Below are 20869 nucleotides of genomic sequence, written 5' to 3' on the forward strand. Positions count from 1 at the left end.
AGCTTTGGGCAGAACTGCAGTACAGATTAATAACACTGCCTATAACATAATCTGTGAATGAGGGAAAGAATCCTTTAATTTTTCGTACTCTCCCCAATTCACAGATCGGGTTACATTGTTGCCTTTGTTCCCACTGAATGATAATCTCACCAGCAGGAAGGTGGACAACAAAAAAAACTGCCATCTGTTTTAACACTTTCCCATTGTTATCAAATATTTTGGCTGAAATTGCACTTTATTCCCTTTAACCCCCTGCAGCCAGAATTTAGAGCATCTTCCACAGGTCACTGGGAGTGTACTTCTCGAGTCTGTTTTGGTACTCCTCTCCCTCTGCTTCTACTACCACTTTTGACATTTACAGTTACAAAGTGCCTGTGAAAAACGAGCTGACAATAGTTTTTTATTTTTTTACTCTGACCATCATTTCAAATGACCTAGAAACATTTTTCTTGTGGAGGATTATTAAAGGCGAACCAGTTCTGATATAAAAAAACTGGCCACATATCTGTGTGTTACCCTAAAACAGACACCCACTAAAAGACGTGAAAACAGAATAAAATATGTAAATAAATCTTTATTATTCTAATTTCCGATATACATGAATTTCACATCCACGTCATTCTCAGAACACAATTTGTAAAATGTTAGTACATTGATGACATAGAAAGTAGATCTTTCAAAAATAATATAAAAATAACTACTAACCTATCTACTGAGCAATCTCTCAAAAAAACTGACAGGATAGACTTTTAAAATAATTAATTGTATTTTCAGCCAATTCCAGATTCCTCTTTACTGCGAGTTCTAGTTTCCGCTTTCAAGCTTTTATAAAATGTTACCTTCTCAAAAAAAAACAAAAAAAAACGTAAGATTAATAGCACGTTAGGAATGCAGATGACAAATTGGATGATTTTGCTAAACAAATTGTAAACATTTGCTTTTATATAAAAAGGAACTGAATAATATGCACTTTTGTTCATTATGCCTTTTTTAGTAGTTGGCACGTAAGAAGGCATATAAGAGAAACATTGTTTCCTGTAATGGGGTCTCCATCTTAACAGATGTATGAAAAAAGCATAGAGGTGGCTGGAGAGTTGAGTGATATTTTAAAATGTGACAAGGTACAGTAGAGCAAAAGCATATGGAAATGTTATGTCTTCCAAAAAAAAAGACCTTTTAATCAGTGTAAAAAAAATCTATTTTTAATTAGATTTGAGTTGCCATAGGTTACAACATTTTTGTTGTACTGTAAAACGTATTTCAGACTATACTGAAGAGTCAAAGTGCTTAGCAGGTGTTCATATTGCAGCGACAGAAGTTCTTGTTATTTAAGATGCAATGCAAAGCTAAAAGTCCCAGTATTCAAGAGAGCCATTTTACAACTAGATTGTGAGATATGCACAACTTTTAATTAACTTTTCATTTATGAACATAATCTATACACTTATTTACAAAAGAAAATTCTCAGTAGTCGTTAGACATCTGTCACCATTCCTAAACGAGCAGCATCAGTAGAAATTTCTCTGTACACCTCAATGCAAATACTGCAGCAGATTTAAACATCAATATGGACATTTACCTGTCCATTCAACATAAAAAAAAAACAAATTCTATCTACTGTTTGCATGAAGCGCAAGAATGATTATTCCCTTTATTGTACACTGTAATATACCACATTAATGCAGAAAAAATATATACGGGTACTTTTATTTATAATGTGATAACCCATATTTACCAGATACTCTTTATAGACATAATGAATTTTAGGAGGACTTCAATATTTTTATAAAAAAGATCACACATTACAGATACTGCACCATAAAAGTATACATTTTTCATTGAATAAAGCTGCCATATGCTTAGTGACGCAAATTTAGATTCTGCTCAGTGCCAAAATATCTTTTCAATTCATATAACGAAGAAATTAGAGGCAGGTATTAATGTTTCCTGTCCGCAGCCACTACCCACTATTACATAACTAATAAGTTCACTGTGAGTTAGGCAATCTTTTTTTTTTCTGTGGGGATACCTCTGGAGCTGGAAGATTACAATGGTCTTTAGAACTAACTTTAATAGTTATTTAGAAGAGTGTTTGTTTGTACACTGATAGATTTTCGGCACCATAGAGAATTTTTTTTTTTATAAAGTTTACTTGTGTATACTTTACCAAACTTACAGTAAATTCTTATTACATGTTTTAGACATTAACTCTGCAGAGTATAGCAACTCCAAACAAGAGGCTGATTCTTCTTTTTAGAGGAAATCTGTTGTGACAGTTGTTACCTTTCACAGCTGATGTTGCCATCCAGCTCTGGAGGTGGCACTTGTTCCAGGCTAAAGGACAGCTTAGTAGCGTCACACACTGGGACATACTGTATCTGTCTTTAATGCCAAATCTTGGAGTTTAGCAATGGTCACCTCTGACGTTTGATTGAAATCTTAGAATTTTGTTTAATTTAAGGGTAACTCAGGACAGCTAAGAGCAGCCCCTTAGCTGTGATTGCTGAGTTTCTTCTGGTTGCCTGACTTTCATGTTATCCATTGTATTCATTTAGCATTTTAGAAGAAGGCCCGTGTTGACAGCTTATGTATTTCTCCTAGGCTTCCTCTGAGAATTTTTGCAAAATATTTACATGTCTTCAGACCAATGCTATATTTGTTGCAGGTAAAACAAAAACTATTTTACTAGCCAGTAGCTGGAAAGGAACCTTCTCCCCTTGAAGGTGCTATAAATTGTTGTGAGATTATGGAGAAGCGGTGAGCAATGTTTGGAGGGTCTGACCTTCAGAGTTCTCATACTGTCAGCTTGGAGTTCAGAGATTCTGGAGGATAGCTGCAGTAATTACACTGTGTGTGGTGTCCTTCTCCGGGAGATTTAAACCCCATTTTTTATGATTGAGAAGAAAAAGATTGCTGCATTATATCACTGTGTGTGCAAATGTGCTGTGAAATAGAGTACATTCTCCGTCATGGAAGATGAAAACTAATTAATATTTCATTCCACTCAAACCTCCTACTCTCAAACTTGACTATGAGCATTTATTAAAGAGAAAACCTTTACATTTTTACACTCTCTTTTTAATAATCATCTATTTACAAATAAAATATGATGTTCTAATTACTAGCTTGAGAGTTCCACTAATTTTACCTTATAACAGCCTCCTAGTTGAAAGATCAGTTAAATTCCAGAAAAATATTATTGGTCAGTTAATTAGTCGGTTTGGATAATGGATCAGAATAGCAAGTTAAGAAAAAAATAGTAAACTCTAAAGAAAAAATAATTTACTTTGACAACAAATATAAAACTTCATTGTTTCATTGTAAGTATTTGAAACATTATGTAGTGCTGTGCATTTTTTATTTCTTAATGACGCTGCATGTCTATCTATACTAGTCCAAGCAGTATCCAGTATCAATGAATGTGAACTACAGTGAGCCTGTGTTGCATATAATGTATTGATTCGTGTTTCAGGCCACCTCAAACCTAGAGAAACGCAGATTTCTTTTTTTAATGTGCAGCAATGTCAAACTTCATTCGCCACTTTATACTGCACCACATAATATTCTGTTGTGTGCCAAACCACATAGGTATGAACACACAAAGGCAGTACAGTACATGTGATCCCTTTTTGTATTACATTGCATGAATCATATTTGTGGCAAACATTTGAAGGAAATTGTTGTGTAGTGCTTAGGTCATCTTCTAATCAATATGATTATTTTGTAGCAATGAAGTAGGGACATAAAATACTCCATGCTACCTTGTGCTGCACACTATGTATCATAGTTCTCTAGAATTGAATATAAAGGAAACATCTGTCTAAGATATAGAAAAAGTACTAGTATCTGTAACAGAAATAAAATCTATTTTATTTCAGCTGAGTCATAGACAAGTACAATCTTTAATGGCTGAGTGTTACTGACCCTCAGCATGATTTCCACTGCATAAAGAAAAACAAAGTTGGACCAGATGTCTTCATATCAGCCTATAAATAAGTGCAAACAGGAGAAACAATATGTTTTTCCTGTTTTAGTTCAGTATATATATTTTGAACAATTATTTGAAAGACTACACCCTTTCGGTATTTTTGCTATTGCATATTTTACAAGATACAGAGTTATGTCATGAACAGAGTTGGCTCTTTAGTTATATTTTAATTTTGACCACAAATGTCACAATATAAATGATTATTTTTTTCACGTTTAAAAATAAAAAATATTGTTACTTCCAGTCTTCCCGTGTAATTCTCTGCAGCTTTATATTTATCTACAACAGTATACATTCTTTTATTTTTCCATAAATGGAAAGTAGAGGTAAAAGACCACAGTTTTGTCCTTTATTTGATGATAATATTAAACTGTACAAAAAGGTCTTTGGAGTTTTAACCTCCGAAAGCAGCATTTTTCTGTTTTTGCTTTTGTGGACTCGGAACTCCAAATCTCAGTGTTTTGGCTCCTTGGAGCTGAGTGGCCACAGATGAAATTGGTTTTATATTGTTCTAGTTCAGTCAGTAAAAATAATATTACTACATACAATTGTCCATAAAAGCCACAAAGTTTTCTGGCTGGTCAGTCCCATCTCAGGGTAAGTCCAAACTGTGTGGAGGTTGTTTAAATTTGGGATGGAGCACACAGTGCTAGTGAGCAGCATGGAACGTGTCATTATTACTATTTTTTTAAACAAGAATCTACTGACTAGGAGACTGCTGTCAGTGGGATGAATCTGCATTCTCCAACACAGATATAAAATCCCTCTGCATGGGGACTCGCCAGACAAGGGGAAAATCCGCAGGCAAATCATGGAGCTGCTTCTCTGTATTTTAAGATCACTTACATTCTTCCGTGCCTTTATTTTTCCAAGCAGAGACTTTCCCCAAATATTAAGTGGACAGTATTCCAGATTAATGATGATTTTTTTTCTAAGGCATACTGTGAAAAAAAAGAAATATAATTTACCCACCATCGTCTTCTCCTGTATTGTTTTCTATATAAAATGTTTCTTTTTATTTTATTAGACTTTCTATGGCTGACATATGATTTCATAACCCATATGCTCCTAATTATTGAACTTGCATTGTTTATAAAGGAGAAAATTAAAATAAATTTGGTTGAATATGTGAGGAAGCTTCACTTCCAAATGCTATGAAAATAAATTAAAAAACAAAAATATGAGGATGACGATGATAAAAAAAACAATTTAACATGTAGATGGATTCCAATATGTTCCTGACAGAATTTCCATGATTAGTGATGTCAGAAATTCCACGATTGGTGATGTCAGAAATTCCACAGCTACAAACTTTACAAAAACTTTCACATTCATATAAAGGCATTCGGAAAAAACATGGAAAAAACATTTTGCCAAAAATCACTTTTCACAACAATTTAATCTGGCAAGTGACACTTTTAACATAAAAGTTAAAAAACATCTAGAGAACAAGCTATAACAAACTATATTATAAAGTAAAAATGAACCATGTAATGTTTTAGAATGTTGTGCCAATCACTTGGTGAATATAGTCCACTTCCAGACTTCAATGCGTTCATTAAACAAAATATTATTTTTTTTCTCTTTTGTGAAAGAAATATTGCCACATTTGAAATTAATACTGCTTATAAAGTGAACTGTAAAGATTCTGGGTAAGTCCAAAAGTAAGGAATGCCCATATACACTGTAGGCCACTAATATTCTTATCCCAAGAGCTGTAATCTGTTTATATGTTCTGAGTATTTATATTTGGTTTTATTGTCTGTTGGCTAATACATTTAAAGCGGAACTAAACCCATCAATTTAACAGTTTCAAAAAGAAGATCCATTTCTAGCCCGTGCCAGGAATGTAACTGGTTCAGAGCACAACCACTGTGACAAACTGTCAAACCACCAAATGCTTGGTGTCATAACTGATCACAGCATCATGACAGTTGAAGATCAGAAGCCAAGTTGGCAACTTCCTTGGCTGTAAATGATAGGAGAGCTTAGTTCTGCTTTAAGGTATTAGACGTTTTGTTAAGAATAATGTTACCATACAATTGTGACAATGACAGAACTGACATTCAGTGGTTTACGAACAAGTATTAAACAAACAATGCGGCATTAAATAAACTTCATGGCCCATAACACGGCTCATTAGTAGAGTGGGAACAGATATGTGAAATTGTTGTAACTGAACGTAAATATATCAGAAATCCGTTTCACGGTGCCTAATTCCTCTGCCAGTTATGGCACTTTATGCGGAAATTGAATTGTATTATTTAATGAAGGCTCCAGCACAAAATTTCGACGTATAAATCTATTTTGTTTTAAACAATTCCTCAGAAAAAACCTGTTTGGGTTTAAACAGAAATGAGATGATTGCATTTGAAGAAGTTCCTGCTAATCAGTTCCTTTCTGCAATAAAGTTAAGGGGATATTTACTGCCTACCTGCTGCAAGTCATTTTTTTTTCTTTTTTCTATTTGACAGAAATTTGTGCGCATATGTCAAAACACAGAGCATTAATGTCAGAACAATTTGGCAATAGATATGACAGATCTGTGCTGCAGAGTGCTTAGTCAGGCTTTTCATAAGTGAATTCTGGAAGTGTCTATTCACCGCAAATTGGAAGCGTTACGACTGACCTAAAATTGCTTCAGTGTAACAATATAAGAGTTGGTTTCTGGGAGCCAGAGAAATATTTTGGTATAAAAGGAATATTCTAAAGCTGAATGTGACAGAAGAATGACATGAACTAAGCTCCCTAATAAGAGGATGGGCTGACTCTGCACCAGAAATATTTAGCCATTTAAAGAACAATGGATTGAGAGTAATTAATATATATTCACTTTTTTCAGTATTTGCACAAAACCGCAATCAGAAATAAGTATGTTATATAATAAATGTATAGTCCTGAGGAGTAAGTGGGAAGACAATGCAGATAGAGAACTGTCAAGAAAGGGTATTGACTGGAGTACTTTGGGGATAGTGCAGACTATTTTGAGTTGGCATTTGATTTGGATTCACTATTTATTTATTTTTGGATGATCAGCTATAGGCGGGTTCCAAGATCACCTTGCTGCCCACGTGCAGGATGCCAAGGGTTTAACATTTATCTGCAGGTAGAAAGGAAGAAACATCTATTTTCGAAGGCCAGTGTAGGTCCCGGGCATCAAAGGGCTTTCCAGCAGGTAATTCTCCATATTCACAAACAAGCTTTTGAGCCGAGTAAACCCCAGCAAGGTAATTTCTGTCACAGGATACCATTAGGTTTGATTTTTCCTAACTACCATTCTGATGTACCTCTGGAACACTGAATTTGTAGCTACATCCCCATCATTTGCTGTATATGTCAAGAATGACTTGCATTGCTTTATTCAAAGTTTGGGTGGTCACTTGTCAACAAGTGAAAATACAGAAAAAATAACAGTATGATGTAAATGTAATGTGAAATATTGCCTGCAGGTATGGGGAGAGGGGCTGATAAATTTCCACTTTTTATGTCACATGTTCCTCATGTTCAAGTATATAAAATGAGATTTATACAGCCCCAGAAGTGCTGTTTGTGCAGAGAAAATGTGTAGAGTTCTCAGATTCACTCTCTGATACAGTGCAATGTTTCATCAGACATGAGACAGGATAATATTGAAAACTGAGTAGATGGTTCATGCTTGGCAAATTTCGCATTTACAAGGGAATCACCTGCATAATTCACAACTTTGTGTAAAGCCAAGAAGAAAACCTTAAGTCTTGGTGCCAGGTACAATAGAGTTCAATCTATTTCTATATCCTCTGCTATATTGCCATCTCTACTACATGGATATATAATGCAGGATGACTATGTGCACTGTTTGATCAGGACAAGCACTATAATAGGGCCATACTGAGATCTGTTATGCTAATACTATTTATGGCTGAGATGTAATATAATATATGTGGTTGGGTGTTTTGGTCATAAGAGGGAAAATAATCTGTCAGTGGACAACAGTAATGTACTCACTTATAGTTCAAATGAGCATATTGTTCAGTGGAAATGCTATTTTTGCTGGAGGTGGAGCAGGAAACTGACATTTCATTTTCTTCTGCTTTTTGTGTATACCTTGATGGAAATTTGTTATGTGGAGATGAATGCATAGAGGACTACAGGGGTGTGCAGTGCAAAAGTAGTTATGGTTTAATTTGAGGACACTGTTTTGTGCTGTCTGGTATAGTTTATAGATATTCTGATTAAGTAATCTGCCTGTCATTGAATCTCCATCTGTGAACGTCTCTACTGAAGCAGATAGAGAAGACAAATTCCTGACTCAAAGTTGGTACAGCTGTCTGTCCATTTCCCAATTTATGTGGCTGGGACTTGTCCTCCATGAAAATGTCAGCTGAGAAATCTGGGCAATGATGCCCTTTAGTCTTCACTCCAACATGGCACCTCTCAGTTGAATATGCTGCATAAAGTTGTTTGACGTTGGTAGAATCGTTCACTAAATGATCTTGTAGATCTAGTCTTTTTTTTTTTTTAAATATATTTTTTAAAAACGTATATGTGAATATCCGCTTAATCTAAATATTCATAGCAATGTGTGTTACTGATATATAATATATACACATACAGTAAATATTTCTCATTTTCTATAATTTATGTACATGAGGATAACCATATTTGTTGTATGTAGATGCAGCCTGTGGAGCACATCCTACAGCAGGTCAGAAAAGGTTTACTGTTCCTCTCTCACTGTAAGTCTATCACAATGCTAAAAAAAACCATTTCTATGTGGCTTATCCTGACATCTCAGCAGAAATTCTTCAGGTAGGCTGACTAAATTGCCTGATGCAGAGCTGTCCACTAGAGCTTTCCTATAATCCTTCTGTACTCTTCAGGAAGGCGGACTATGTTACCTTGCACAGAGCTGTCCACTAGACCAGCTGCAGTCTCCCTATCATTTTTCTGTACTCTTCACTGATTGTTGCTATGGGTTACCACCCTGTTCATATTGCGCTCAGGGACCACTTTCTAAAGGCAAGATTCCATCGTCAACTTTTTTCCCCCTTCATTATTCCTGTTACTTTGATAATTTCAAAAACCAGAGAATATTTGGTGGTGAAGTTGAGCAAAGCATGGGAAACTAAAAAGCAATTATTTTGAAGATCCAAGCACTGATTTAGGCCACATGGAAGGGCTGGGAATCTATGTAGTGAAGAGGCTGCTTAACAGATGAGTTATTCTTACAAAGTATTTGATCCCACAGATATGTAATCTGGCCATATTGATGTGGAAGACTAACTTTAGCCATAGGTGTATCTCCTCTGTTCACCGCTACACTTCTGCCATGACCAGTTTAAATAACAGTAGGTCAATACTATGGAAAGTTATTTCCTGATTGATGCATCTATCTGGAGGTATTGAGTCGATATAATACAGGCAGTGCCCACCTCCTATTTCAATATGGAAGGCAGGAAGGTTAAATGTAAACCAGTCAAACATATTTTTCAAGGAGAGAACTGATTGGCTGCTGTGGTTTTTTTTTTTTTTTTTTTCATTTTATAGTTAAACATGGATCCTTCTGGATCCACGGACAAAGTGCAGATGTCATCAGTGTTCATATTTCCACCATACAGGACTCTGCAGGCTTATATAATAGGCCACCCATAGTGTTAGAATATTTGCTTACTATATTTTTTTTTTTTGTCACCCTTGTGGGCAGAATTTGGCAAATGTTTTTGGACAAGAAAGAAATAAAAAATAGTATCATTTAACATTAAAATAATTCACCAGCAATAACAGGAATCATATACAAATATGTATTGTTATGGCACATTTTTACAACAACTGAGAGTAGTTTTTTCTCCAAGGAAAAAAAATCGCTATCATTGCATTTATAGGTGTTTCCCCAGAATACATCAGTCTAATGTGTTGCCTCCAGCAATGAGTGCGTCAGAGCAGGACCATCCATAGTGAGCCATGTCCATTATTGGCAGGGGCAACGGTCACGTGTCTCTGCTGTATTCCGACCGTTAACAATTACTGCTGTTTCTGAATTCACCGTTTTCTGTGATCTGCAATTTAGTTGGGTTTGTGGGTGAAATTCCGTTACGTGTTTGCATGCTGTACCTCTCTTTTAGCTGCGTTAGGGCACTCATTAACCGGGCGTTGGCGGCATCTAGTGAGGCAATACGCTTTTCCTGAAATGACAAGAAGACAACTTTGACTCAGCAAGAAATTCATGTTTGCTTGGTGGTTATTTCACATTCTCATCCATAAAGCTGGGAGTACATCTCTACTGTAATAACTTTATGACAAAAATAAGTGTTTTTGCACTTTCCATAAAATCCTTTCCTTCAGTAGTTCAATGGTGTACACAGGGTGCTATTCTTCAATGTCTGCTACCTCTAGGAGGACTGGATGATATGAAATTCAAACTGTGGGAACAGCCCAATACAAAGACACCAACCTATCAGAGTGTTGTGTCCTCCCAGTATGATGAGTTTAAAAAAAAACCTCAATGTAAAATAATTTTCTTGGCGCAAGCCCACTGAGTGAGCAAAAGACCGGTTGGAAGCATTGCAAATCTGGCCTACTACTGAAAAGGTGGTGTTCACAGATCTAGTAGATGATGTCTTGACAGGAAAAGACCATAAGCTTGCATATGATCTGCCTTAGCCATAAAATGGTGGAACAAGAAACTGGTGCACCTGTACAGGGACCATCCGAAATGATAGGGAGAATCAGTCTTTCTGAAAGATGCAATGGTTGAGAGTTAGACTTGCAGGGGGTTATTTACTAAAACTGAAGACTGCAAAATCTGGTGCAGCTTTGCATAGAACCCAATCAGCTTCCAGGTTTTATTGTCAAAGCTTACTTACACAAGCTGAAGTTAGAAGCTGACTGGCTACCATGCACAAGTGCATCGCTTTTAGTAAATCTACCCCACATCGTCTGAACTAGTTAGGCAATAATGGGCAATTTCCTGATGAACTGGAGATGTACAGAGGGGTCTGAAGAATGTGCTGTAATGGTGAAAGGCAATACCTACCTCTGGAACTAAGGAAGTTCTGGGCCTTAATATCACCCTGTTAAGACCAGAAAGGGTTCTTTACAGGCTAAGGCTGATAATTCAGATACTTGCAGAGGTGATGGCTAAAAGAAATACCACCTTATGGGTATGAGTAGAAAGAGGAACATCTCTGATGGGTTCAAATGGCAGTTTTGAAATGCCAAAATAAACAAATTCAGATCCTGTAGAGCTACAAAGAAGGGGGAGCCACATAGGAGGCTTGCTGACCAAAGGCCCTTATTAAAGAATGGGAAGTCAATGGTCTCTGCTCTTGCCATCTTGTTTCAGAGGATTAGATGCTGATTCAGACCCAGCTGAAGGAAGAAGAGATTTTTTTTTTCCCCCCATTGAAAATTTCCCAAGGTGAAAGCCTTATGCCTCCCAACCAAGTGAAGTGTGTTTTCTATGTATAGTCATTGAACTTTCAAACAGTCTTCCTAGCATTGCAGGCATGACATATTAAGAAACACCCCTGTCCCTAGGACTTTGGGTATAAACAGCCATGCTGTTAAAGCCAGCAAGACTTCTCAGGTCTGAGCTACATTATATTGACAAAAGTACTGGGACACCTGCCTTTACACGAACATGAACTTTAATGGCATCCCAGTCTTAGTCTATAGGGTTCAGTATTGAGTTGGCTCACCCTTTGCAGCTATAACTGCTTCAACTCTTCTGGGAAGGCTGTCCATAAGATTTAGGAGTGTGTCTATGGGAATGTTTGACCATTCTTCCAGAATTGCATTTGTGAGGCAAGCACCGATGTCGGATGAGAAGGTCTGGCTTACAGTCTCCGCTCTAATTCATCTTAAACATGTTCTATTGGGTTGAGGTCAAGTTCATCCACCCAAAACTCACTCATCTATGTCTTTATGGACCTTGCTTAGTGCACTGGTGTGCAGTCATGTTGGAATAGGAAGGGGCCATCCCCAAACTGTTCCCACAAAGTTGGGAGCATGAAATTGTCCAAAATGTCTTGGTATGCTGACGCCTTTCACTGGCCAGGCCCAAACTCTGAAAAACAACTCCACACTATAATCCCCCCTCCACTAAACTTTACACTTGGCACAATGCAGTCAGGAAAGTAGTGTTCTCCTGGCAACCACCAACCCCAGAAATGTCCATTGGATTGCCAGACAGAGACTCCAGAGCACACATCACCACTGCTCTAGAGTCTAGTGGCAGTGTGCTTTATACCCCTACATCTGACACTTTGCATCACCTTGGTGATGTAAGGCTTGGATTCAGCTGCTCGGCCATGGAAACCCATTGTATGAAACACTCTATAAACTGTTGTGCTAATCTGAAGGCCACACTAAGTTTGGAGGACTTTAGCTACTGGCTCTGCAGACAGTTGGTGACTTCTGCGCACTTCAGCATGTACTGACCCCACTCTGTCATTTTATGTGGCCAGGTTGCTGTTGTTCCCAGTTGCTTCCACTTTGTTATATTACCACTAAGAGTTGACTGTGGAATATTTAGTAGCAAGGAAAATTCACAGATGGACATATTGCCCAGGTGGCAACCTATCACAGTACCATGCTTGAATTCACTGAGCTCCTGAGAGTGACCCATTCTTTCACAAATGTTTGTAGAAGCAGTCTGTATGCCTAAGTGCTTTATTTTATACACCTGTGACCATGGAGGTGATTGGAACACCTGATCCAATGATTTGGAGGGGTGTCCCAATACTTTTGGTAATATAGTGTATGTGGACCACTAGAATGTCCTTCATCGGGATTTTGGTAAAGCGACAAAGAAGGTGTTTCAAGGAAGGAAATTAGATTAGGGTGTACTACTACCACAGATCTGCCACAACCCTGTACCTGGAAACAAACATGTCAAGTCTACTTGCCAGTTAACTACTTACCGTTCCACCCACAGTACTTTTTACGTTCCTGTGACTGCTGAACACAGTGGATTTCGGTCACTGGTACCCGACCAGGGGATCATGTGATTGCTATGCGATCACATGTTCACACTGTAAACAAAACTGTTATGAATGAATTTAATTTGCAACAGCTGTGCTTACTCTGGTGATGCTGTGATTGGCTCACAGCTATCACATGGTACCTGGACCACTTACAGCACCCTGTACCATGTAATAATTGTGGGCCAATCACAGCATCACTAGAGTAAGCACAGCTGTTATGAATAAAATTCATTCATGACAGTTAAAACAATTGCTATTACAGTGATCATTATTGATCATTCATTATCATGAAGCTGCTTAAGGTGCAGTCAGTAGCCAGCCCAGAAAGGGCTGAAGCTAAGAGGGGGCCCATAGAAGAACAGTATGCACCGTCCTGGGTCCAAGTACAGACGGGCAGGGCTGCATGTGCACCCGTTCCTTACATCCGTGGCCTACATGCACATGTCCAGCAAAGTTGCTATAAAGGCAAGGCTTTAAAAGCTTGGCCCATGCTACCAGGGTACCAGCTGAATGCCCCTTTGGCATGGTGGGAAACAACCGTTACTACACTGGTGTTTCTCAAAGCCTCAAGGGCATTAACCAGCGCTGGAGCAACTTTGAGCCTGTGTTCATACTTGTGCGGTGCAGCATACCACATGTGATTTGCGCTGTATTCCTGTGCAAACCACATGCAAATTCTGTACAGTACGATTTGAGCCATACATTTTGTATGGATAAAATTGCACTGCATCAGCACCAAAAAAGGTGCAGGACCTTTTCTTTGGTCTGCACTAGAATCGGTTTACATGGGTATTCACATACATGCGATCTGATTCAGCACATCGCACCGAGTTTTGTGGACTGATTTCAGGGTGTTGTTAGCTCACCATAAACACCTGCAGCGGTTCGCATGAACGGGGTACAATTGTGATGCGGTGCGGAATTCGCACAGAAACCGCTGCAAATTCCTTACTGCATTAGTGTGAAGCCAGGGTGAATGTTGTATAGCCTTTTCAGCTTAATCTTCACCTCCAGGTCAGGCATACTGGACAGGATCTTCAGGGACTGTGTTCCACAATGAACACAGACCTGTATTGCAAGTAAAATTACACAATGCAACTGCCTGTTGCTGGATCCTGTGCTAGTAGCAACCTATAGGCTGCCCCCTGTTTTTCACATTGGGGTCTGGGAACAGTCCCATTATGAATAATAAGTTCATAGGGACTAATCAGGATAACTGCAGTCGCTTTGGTGCACCAAGGCCCAGCAGCCGTATGCAGTTCGAAATCTTTCTTTGCAAAGAACTAAAGCAATACCAGGAGTGGATGAAGTTATTCAGGGCTGAGTCAAGATCTGCTATTGGTCAGTGTTCAATTACCTGGAGGTGGAACATAACCCAATATTTTAAGAATTAACGCTCCTGTTTCCTGTGATGTTACAATTAGGGAAAAAAAGAATATTTATTTACCAAATCAGCAGTACTGGTTATCAGTGCTCTATTTGGCTGAGATAAATTTACAATAATGTATATGGTGGTGGATATAAGATACTGGATACAAATTCCTTTAATCTGAGAATTGTGTCAGGCAAGTGACAATGCTGGGATATAAACAGCAGCAACAAGAAATATTAGATGTGTATTCTGCCAAAGATTATGAAGAGGAATGCTGGCTTCTAGTGGGGATGTTCCCTTGTAATAATTACAGATATGAACATTGAGAACATTCTAAGAATTACAAAGCCGCTTAATAAAATCTAAATGCAGCCAGAAAAATGATGTGAAGGCAAAGGGCCGACTTCTGTCGGATTACAAATTTTGATTATGAATTGTAATTAACTCAGGACAAGAAACATTGATAAGGCATCTTCATAATTTCATAGTTATTAGTGAAGCTGGCCTCATTCTTGCTGGATGAGATGTGGGATGTCTGTTAAGTGGCTGTTCAGGGAAATATATAAGTGGCACTGTCTGCTCTTTTCCCTGTGAAATTAAATAACATTTTGCTGAATTAATATTTTCTTGCCTAATAGCATAACGTGCCATCCGGAGGCAGTGACACTGGGCCAGTAACATAGATGATTCCATTCCCTACCGCCTAGAACTGCCCAGGGCCCTGTTGTATTAGAACATAGCCATACCTGTGCATCAATAATCTTCTGTTTGGAGTCCACAGCTGCCTGCATCTCCGCGTGGTCCTTTTTCAGCTCCTCCTCCACAGACATCAACCTGTACCAAACAAACCACACAATAATCTACATTTTCTGCTTTACTACAAGGTCTAAGCCAAGAAAAATGCTGAGGACAGCTGGAAGAAACTCAGTTAGAGAATTTAGAAAGAACTGGCTTTGAATGAGGCTGTGTTGACTTGCTAAATATTAGGGGAGTGTTTTCTGAATTGTAATATTCCACAGTCATTTCTTTCTACACCAGGGTCTCTGGAGCAAGGTATTGCAGCCAATGCCCTCCTTCCGTCTGACCCTGGCTACTTGGCACCCCCTGTGGAAGTATATAGCTCATAGGAGTCAATCAAATAATTTTCAGGAGCATGTGGTTTGGAAACTCTCAAAAATATGAGTTAGGATTACACTATACAGCACATACTTTTTTCTTGTGATGTGCAAGGCCCTTCCCTGTGTACCTTACTTCAAAGGTTAGTTATAAATTGGGGTGGTTGCCATCTTTGTATAGTTTGTTTGCTTGGTCTGACATGGGGACACATTAGACACCTTCAGCTGCCACGGTGGGACCCTCCAGGCAAACCTGCCCTTAGTTTATCTACTGCTATATGTGCTTCAAATTGAAGACTGTCAAATATGAGTTAAGACCACACTATACAGAGAAGCCTTGGCGAGGCACTGCAGCTTCACATATATTTGCAAATAACTGCTACTAAACTCTGTGTGTACGTGAATTTGTTAGATATATTCAATTTGTTTTTGCTTTTGCAGTCTAGCTCGTAAGTGTGCTGGGAATTGTTTTTTTGCTGTTTTTGGGAAGTCGAGCAATAGTAAATCATTTTTCAGGAGCATGTGGTTGGGTTGCTATGGGTTTTGTGAATTTATAACCCACAGCTACAGTTCTGCACATTATTTTATCTATGTAAACAATGTGACCTATAAAGGAAACATCAGGTCTATGAGACATCATCTGTTTTTGCACTGTGACAGTTCTAGGACGCTGGGTCATTGCAAGTTACTCTGCAATCTCTGGCGCCTCACAAGCACCAATCAATATCTGGCCTATTAAGATGATGCTCATGTTTTGGTTCAAAAGCTCTGACATCTGGGTGATCTGTTGTATGTCAAGCCCAGTCTGCAGTGCCATGCAGCACATTATTACTTAAGGGGTTTAATACAAACTGCTTGGGAGAAAAGAGTGGTTTTGTACTTCACCACTCTCTGTAATGTGTGTCTGTTCCATATTCCTGTAGGCTGTCAATCTGATGGAGAGTATGGAGACATCTGGTTAACTAGAATAGATTGACTTGCTGGAAATATAATCTTTTGCCTTTTTAACCGAACAGCACAATCGCATTGCTGCAAAACACACAAATAACCTCAGACCATGTGGCATGAATATCCAGGCTGATGCCCTGGCAAAAGACTGCTGAAGGAGCTTTTCTCCGCTTTCTAGTAACGTCAAAGCTATAGCGGGTTATCTGAATGTCTCTGTACAATATATATTAGGCAGATTAACCAGTGTCATGAGTTGTATACTCTGCCCCCCCCTTCCAGTGTCCTCTACCTCCCTTTCACATCACCCCCCACCAAGTGTAGTGTGCTTTGCCCCCTTCCTCCCCAGTAGTGTCCTGTACCCCCCAAAACAGTGTTCTCTGCCCTCCCATCCCCCAAAGCAGTGCCCACAATCCATTTCTCATCACAATACCCCCCCCCCCACACACACACACTGTAGTGTTCTCTGTCCCACCTCCAACAGTGTCTCCTCTGTTCCCTTCACATCATCCTCCATCACATACAACGCTGTGTAGGTAGCACTTCCTACCTGCCAGCATGTGTACAGCAGAACACAGATCCATACACAGCATAGTCCTGCTCTTGAGGCTGAAAGCTCATGAATTTGGTCTCCTTAAAATGAGATCTCTAGTTCCTAGGCAGGACTGACTGAATCCTGAACACTGAGGTCTAAGACAATTTTCACCTTCTATGTGTACAGCAGCATACACATCTCCCCTGGTTTGGATTCTCACAGACATGATAGCAGTGCTTCATCTCTCCACTGAAAGCTGCAATAAGTCACACTGATCATATTCAATAATATTGGTGTAGCACTACAATAAGTGAAAAAGATATACAGTTGTGTTCAAAATAATAGCAGTGTGTTGAAAAAAGTGAATAAAGCTCAAAATCCTTCTAATAGCTTTTATTTCCGTACACACAAATGCATTGGGAACACTACACATTCTATTCCAAATCAAAACATGAAGAAAAATATAGCAAATTTGTGTTGTTCCTCTAAACAAATTGAAGAAAAGTGAATATTAGATTGTTCAAAAAAATAGCAGTGTTTGTATTCTTCTTTACAAACTCAAACATTCACTATATAAACTGAAAAATGTTTGAAGATTTTGCTTTCCTTTGAATCAATTTATATTTAGTTGTATAAGCACTGTTTCTGAGAACTGCTGTACATCTGTGTTGCATGGAGTCAACCAGCTTCTGGCACCTGTGAACAGGTATTCCAGCCCAGGATGATTGGACTACATTCCACAGTTCTTCTCTATTTCTTGGTTTTGCCTCAGAAACTGCATTTTTATGTCACCCCACAAGTTTTCTATTGGATTAAGATCCGGGGATTGGGCTGGCCACTCCATAACGTCAATCTTGTTGGTCTGGAACCAAGATGTTGCATGTTTACTAGTGTGTTTGGGGTCGTTATCTTGTTGGAACACCCATTTCAAGGGCATTTCCTCTTCAGCATAAGGCAGCATGACCTCTTCAAGTATTCTGATGTATTCAAACTGATCCATGATCCCTGGTATGTGATAAATAGGCCCAACACCGTAGTATGAGAAACATCCCCATATCATGATGCTTGCACAACCATGCCTCACTGTCTTCACAGTGTACTGTGGCTTGAATTCAGTGTTTGGGGGTCATCTGATAAACTGTCTCCGGCCACTAGACCCAAAAAGAACAATCTTACTTTCATCAGTCCACAAAATGTTGCGCCATTTCTCTTTAGGCCAGTCAATGTGCTCTTTGACAAATTGTAACCTCTTCAGCACGTCTTTTTTTCAACAGTGGGACTTTGCGGGGACTTCTTGCAGATAGCTTGGCTTCACATAGGCGTCTTCTAATTGTAACAGTACTCACAGGTACCTTTAGACCTTCTTTGATCTTCCTGGAGCCGATTGTTGGCTGAGTCCTTGCCATTTTGGCTATTCTTCTATCCATTTGAATGGTAGTTTTTCGCTTTCTTCCACGTCTTTCAGGTTTTGGTTGCCCTTTTAAAGCATTTGCGATCATTTTAGCTGAGCAGCCTATCATTTTCTGCACTTCTTTGTATGTTTTCCCCTTTCCAATCAACTTTTTAATCAAGGTACGCTGTTCTTCTGAACAATGTCTGGAACGACCCATTTTCCTCAGAATTTCAGAGAGAGATGCACTGTAACCAGCATGTACAACATTTGCTGCCTTCCTTCCTTAAATAAGGGCAATAATTGACACCTGTTTTTCAAACAATGAATGACCTCACTAATAGAACTCCACACTGCTATTATTTTGAACATGCCCCTTTCAATTGGTGATTCAATTACACAGAATCAGTAGCATGCATGTCATGACTGTTGGGTCTGTTGGATTTCTATTACTCTACTACACCTGCTAGTAAATTATTTGCCATGTAGAAATATCATTTCTACCAAAAACAGTGAGTGATCAGGTTAGTGATGTCTGACTGCTATTATTTTGAACACAACTGTATATATAGAGGTAAATACAATAAACAACACAAATGAGTGATAGCTCCTCCAGGGATCTATATAAAGTGAAACGATAAGTGACTAGGTGTAAAATAAACCAGGTCCCACAATAAAGTACAAAAACTCCCAATCCCAAAATGGTATAAATACACAAGGTGACACTGTGAATCCCAAAATTCAGGATCCTGAGGAAGTCACGTGGCGAACGTGATGTAACGCGTTGATGCGCAGTGACGTAGTTCCGGCGTACGCCATCTTACTACTCCCAGTGTCCTACAGTATACACCCATAACATGGGGTAACACTGCTCGATTTTGTCATCTGTAATGTAAGTGTTCATTTGGCAATTTCATCCCTATATATCTTTATTACATGGTATTGCACTATGGAGGTCTCTCTTGTTCTTTCATGGCCTTAACATGGTATATATGAACAAGTGAGCTGTACTGCGGTGATCTACCTTTGGAAGGGGAACCTGTGCTATTACCAGTGAGGGTATGCGGAGCCATTGGAGCCTGTTGAATATGAAGCTGTATGGTGTGGAGCCACCTGTTGTGTAGGATCCAGTGTGATCCACAAGGTGTTTTGGCCTTTAAGGGTCGCGGCAAGGAGGTATTTCTGCTATTTAAGGATAATTATCCACTTGCGGTTGGCACGAGCACTTTAAACACCGATTGCTGAAGATTGAAGCACATCCATTTGTGTGTTTGCACATATTTTTGCACTATTTGGACTCTTATATACTATGTATTTTACGTGATTTTTACTTTCACTGTGCATTATTATATGTTTACACCATTGGGGTCCAGCATTAGTCACTTTAGATGTATGATTATCCCAATTTTGGGATTCACAGTGTCACCTTGTGTATTTATCCCATTTTGGGATTGGGAGTTTTTGCACTTTATTGTGGGACCTGGTTTATTTAACACCTAGTCACTTATTGTTTCACTTTATATAGATCCCTGGAGGATATATCACTCATTTGTGTTGTTTATTGTATTTACCTGTGTGTGTATATATATATATATCTTTTTCACTTATTGTAGCGCTACACCAATATTATTGTCTATTTCTTTTGCACCTTTGGTATAGGTTAGGGTGTTAGCTGCTTGGTTTAGTTTCAACATATTTAGCGCAGGGGGATTTTTTCTTTATTTTTGTATCACACTGATCATATTACTTAGAGAATATGAGTTCTGACATGCTGAGAGGAACACAGCATAATCTACAAATTTCTTTTCATCAAAGTCAAGTCTAGTCTAATTTTTTCAGTGTAGGAAGGGTTAAGGGAAAGGATAAAGTCACCTTTTTCAACACGTTACACCCATATTTAGGGTGTAACATGATCTGCCCACTGTCACAATTTGAAAACAGCTGTGCCCACATGACTGTCATTCATTCACAGAATTCTGTGAATGAATGTCTACAAGTACCGTCTGCCATTGTGGCTGACCGCTTGTAGTCCTCACTGGACTATGAGGGTGCTGTTAAGAGCTCTTGTAGTCCATTGAGCTTCCTGGACTTCAGTAACTGCCTACCCCTATTGAAGGTACGGGCAGACAGTGTACTGATGGTCTGCAAGAGCATGACGTGCTTTACAGGATCGCAAGAAAAAAAAAATTAAATGCACATTTTTTTGACCTGCAAAAAAAGTGCATTTATTATTATTTTTTTAAAGGTGAACTTATTCTTTAAACTTGCCCAGACTTTTACTGTTGTTGTGAAATGTTGTAGACATTTCCTCTTATTTCTGTCCTGGTGACACCCTGTGCAGCAGGATATGGTAAAATGTTAGTACAGCAGGAGATTAAGGAAAGTTTTCCAATGGCAACATAGCAATAACTCTTCCCTACTCCATCCAAAATGGAAAAGAAATTGACTTTTCGAGTTTCATGTTAAATGATGCTTCTTGTTAAAAACCCTTCTGTGCCATTCTGAATTTGAAAAAAAAATGTTGCTGTGCAGGGCCCTGCCCACCTGGCCATATCACCCAT

General features: G+C 38.7%; 2 protein-coding genes across 10 annotated transcripts in view; one reads left to right on the forward strand and one right to left on the reverse strand.

Moving 5' to 3' along the window:
- Nucleotides 1-20869, forward strand: part of TTLL11 (tubulin tyrosine ligase like 11) — a 393649-nt gene that overhangs the window by 367993 nt on the left and 4787 nt on the right. The window lies entirely within an intron of this gene.
- DAB2IP (DAB2 interacting protein) overlaps nt 555-20869 on the reverse strand; it is a 597823-nt gene continuing 577508 nt past the window's right edge. For 8 of the 9 annotated variants that reach the window (XM_089685244.1, XM_089685243.1, XM_089685240.1 and 5 more), the window contains 2 exons: nt 15070-15157; nt 5369-10149 (listed from right to left, as the gene is read on the reverse strand). In XM_089685244.1, the coding sequence (XP_089541370.1) occupies nt 9982-10149; nt 15070-15157 (256 nt within the window). In that variant the 3' untranslated portion in view covers nt 5369-9981. Of the gene's footprint in view, nt 4930-5368; nt 10150-15069; nt 15158-20869 lie in introns of those variants that run through there. The other variant, XM_089685241.1, reaches the window with a different exon arrangement.

This window comes from Staurois parvus, unplaced genomic scaffold, assembly GCF_062004578.1.
Source record: "Staurois parvus isolate SC_StPar_1 unplaced genomic scaffold, SC_StPar_1.0 ptg000365l, whole genome shotgun sequence".
In the NCBI taxonomy this organism is placed as follows: domain Eukaryota; kingdom Metazoa; phylum Chordata; class Amphibia; order Anura; family Ranidae; genus Staurois; species Staurois parvus.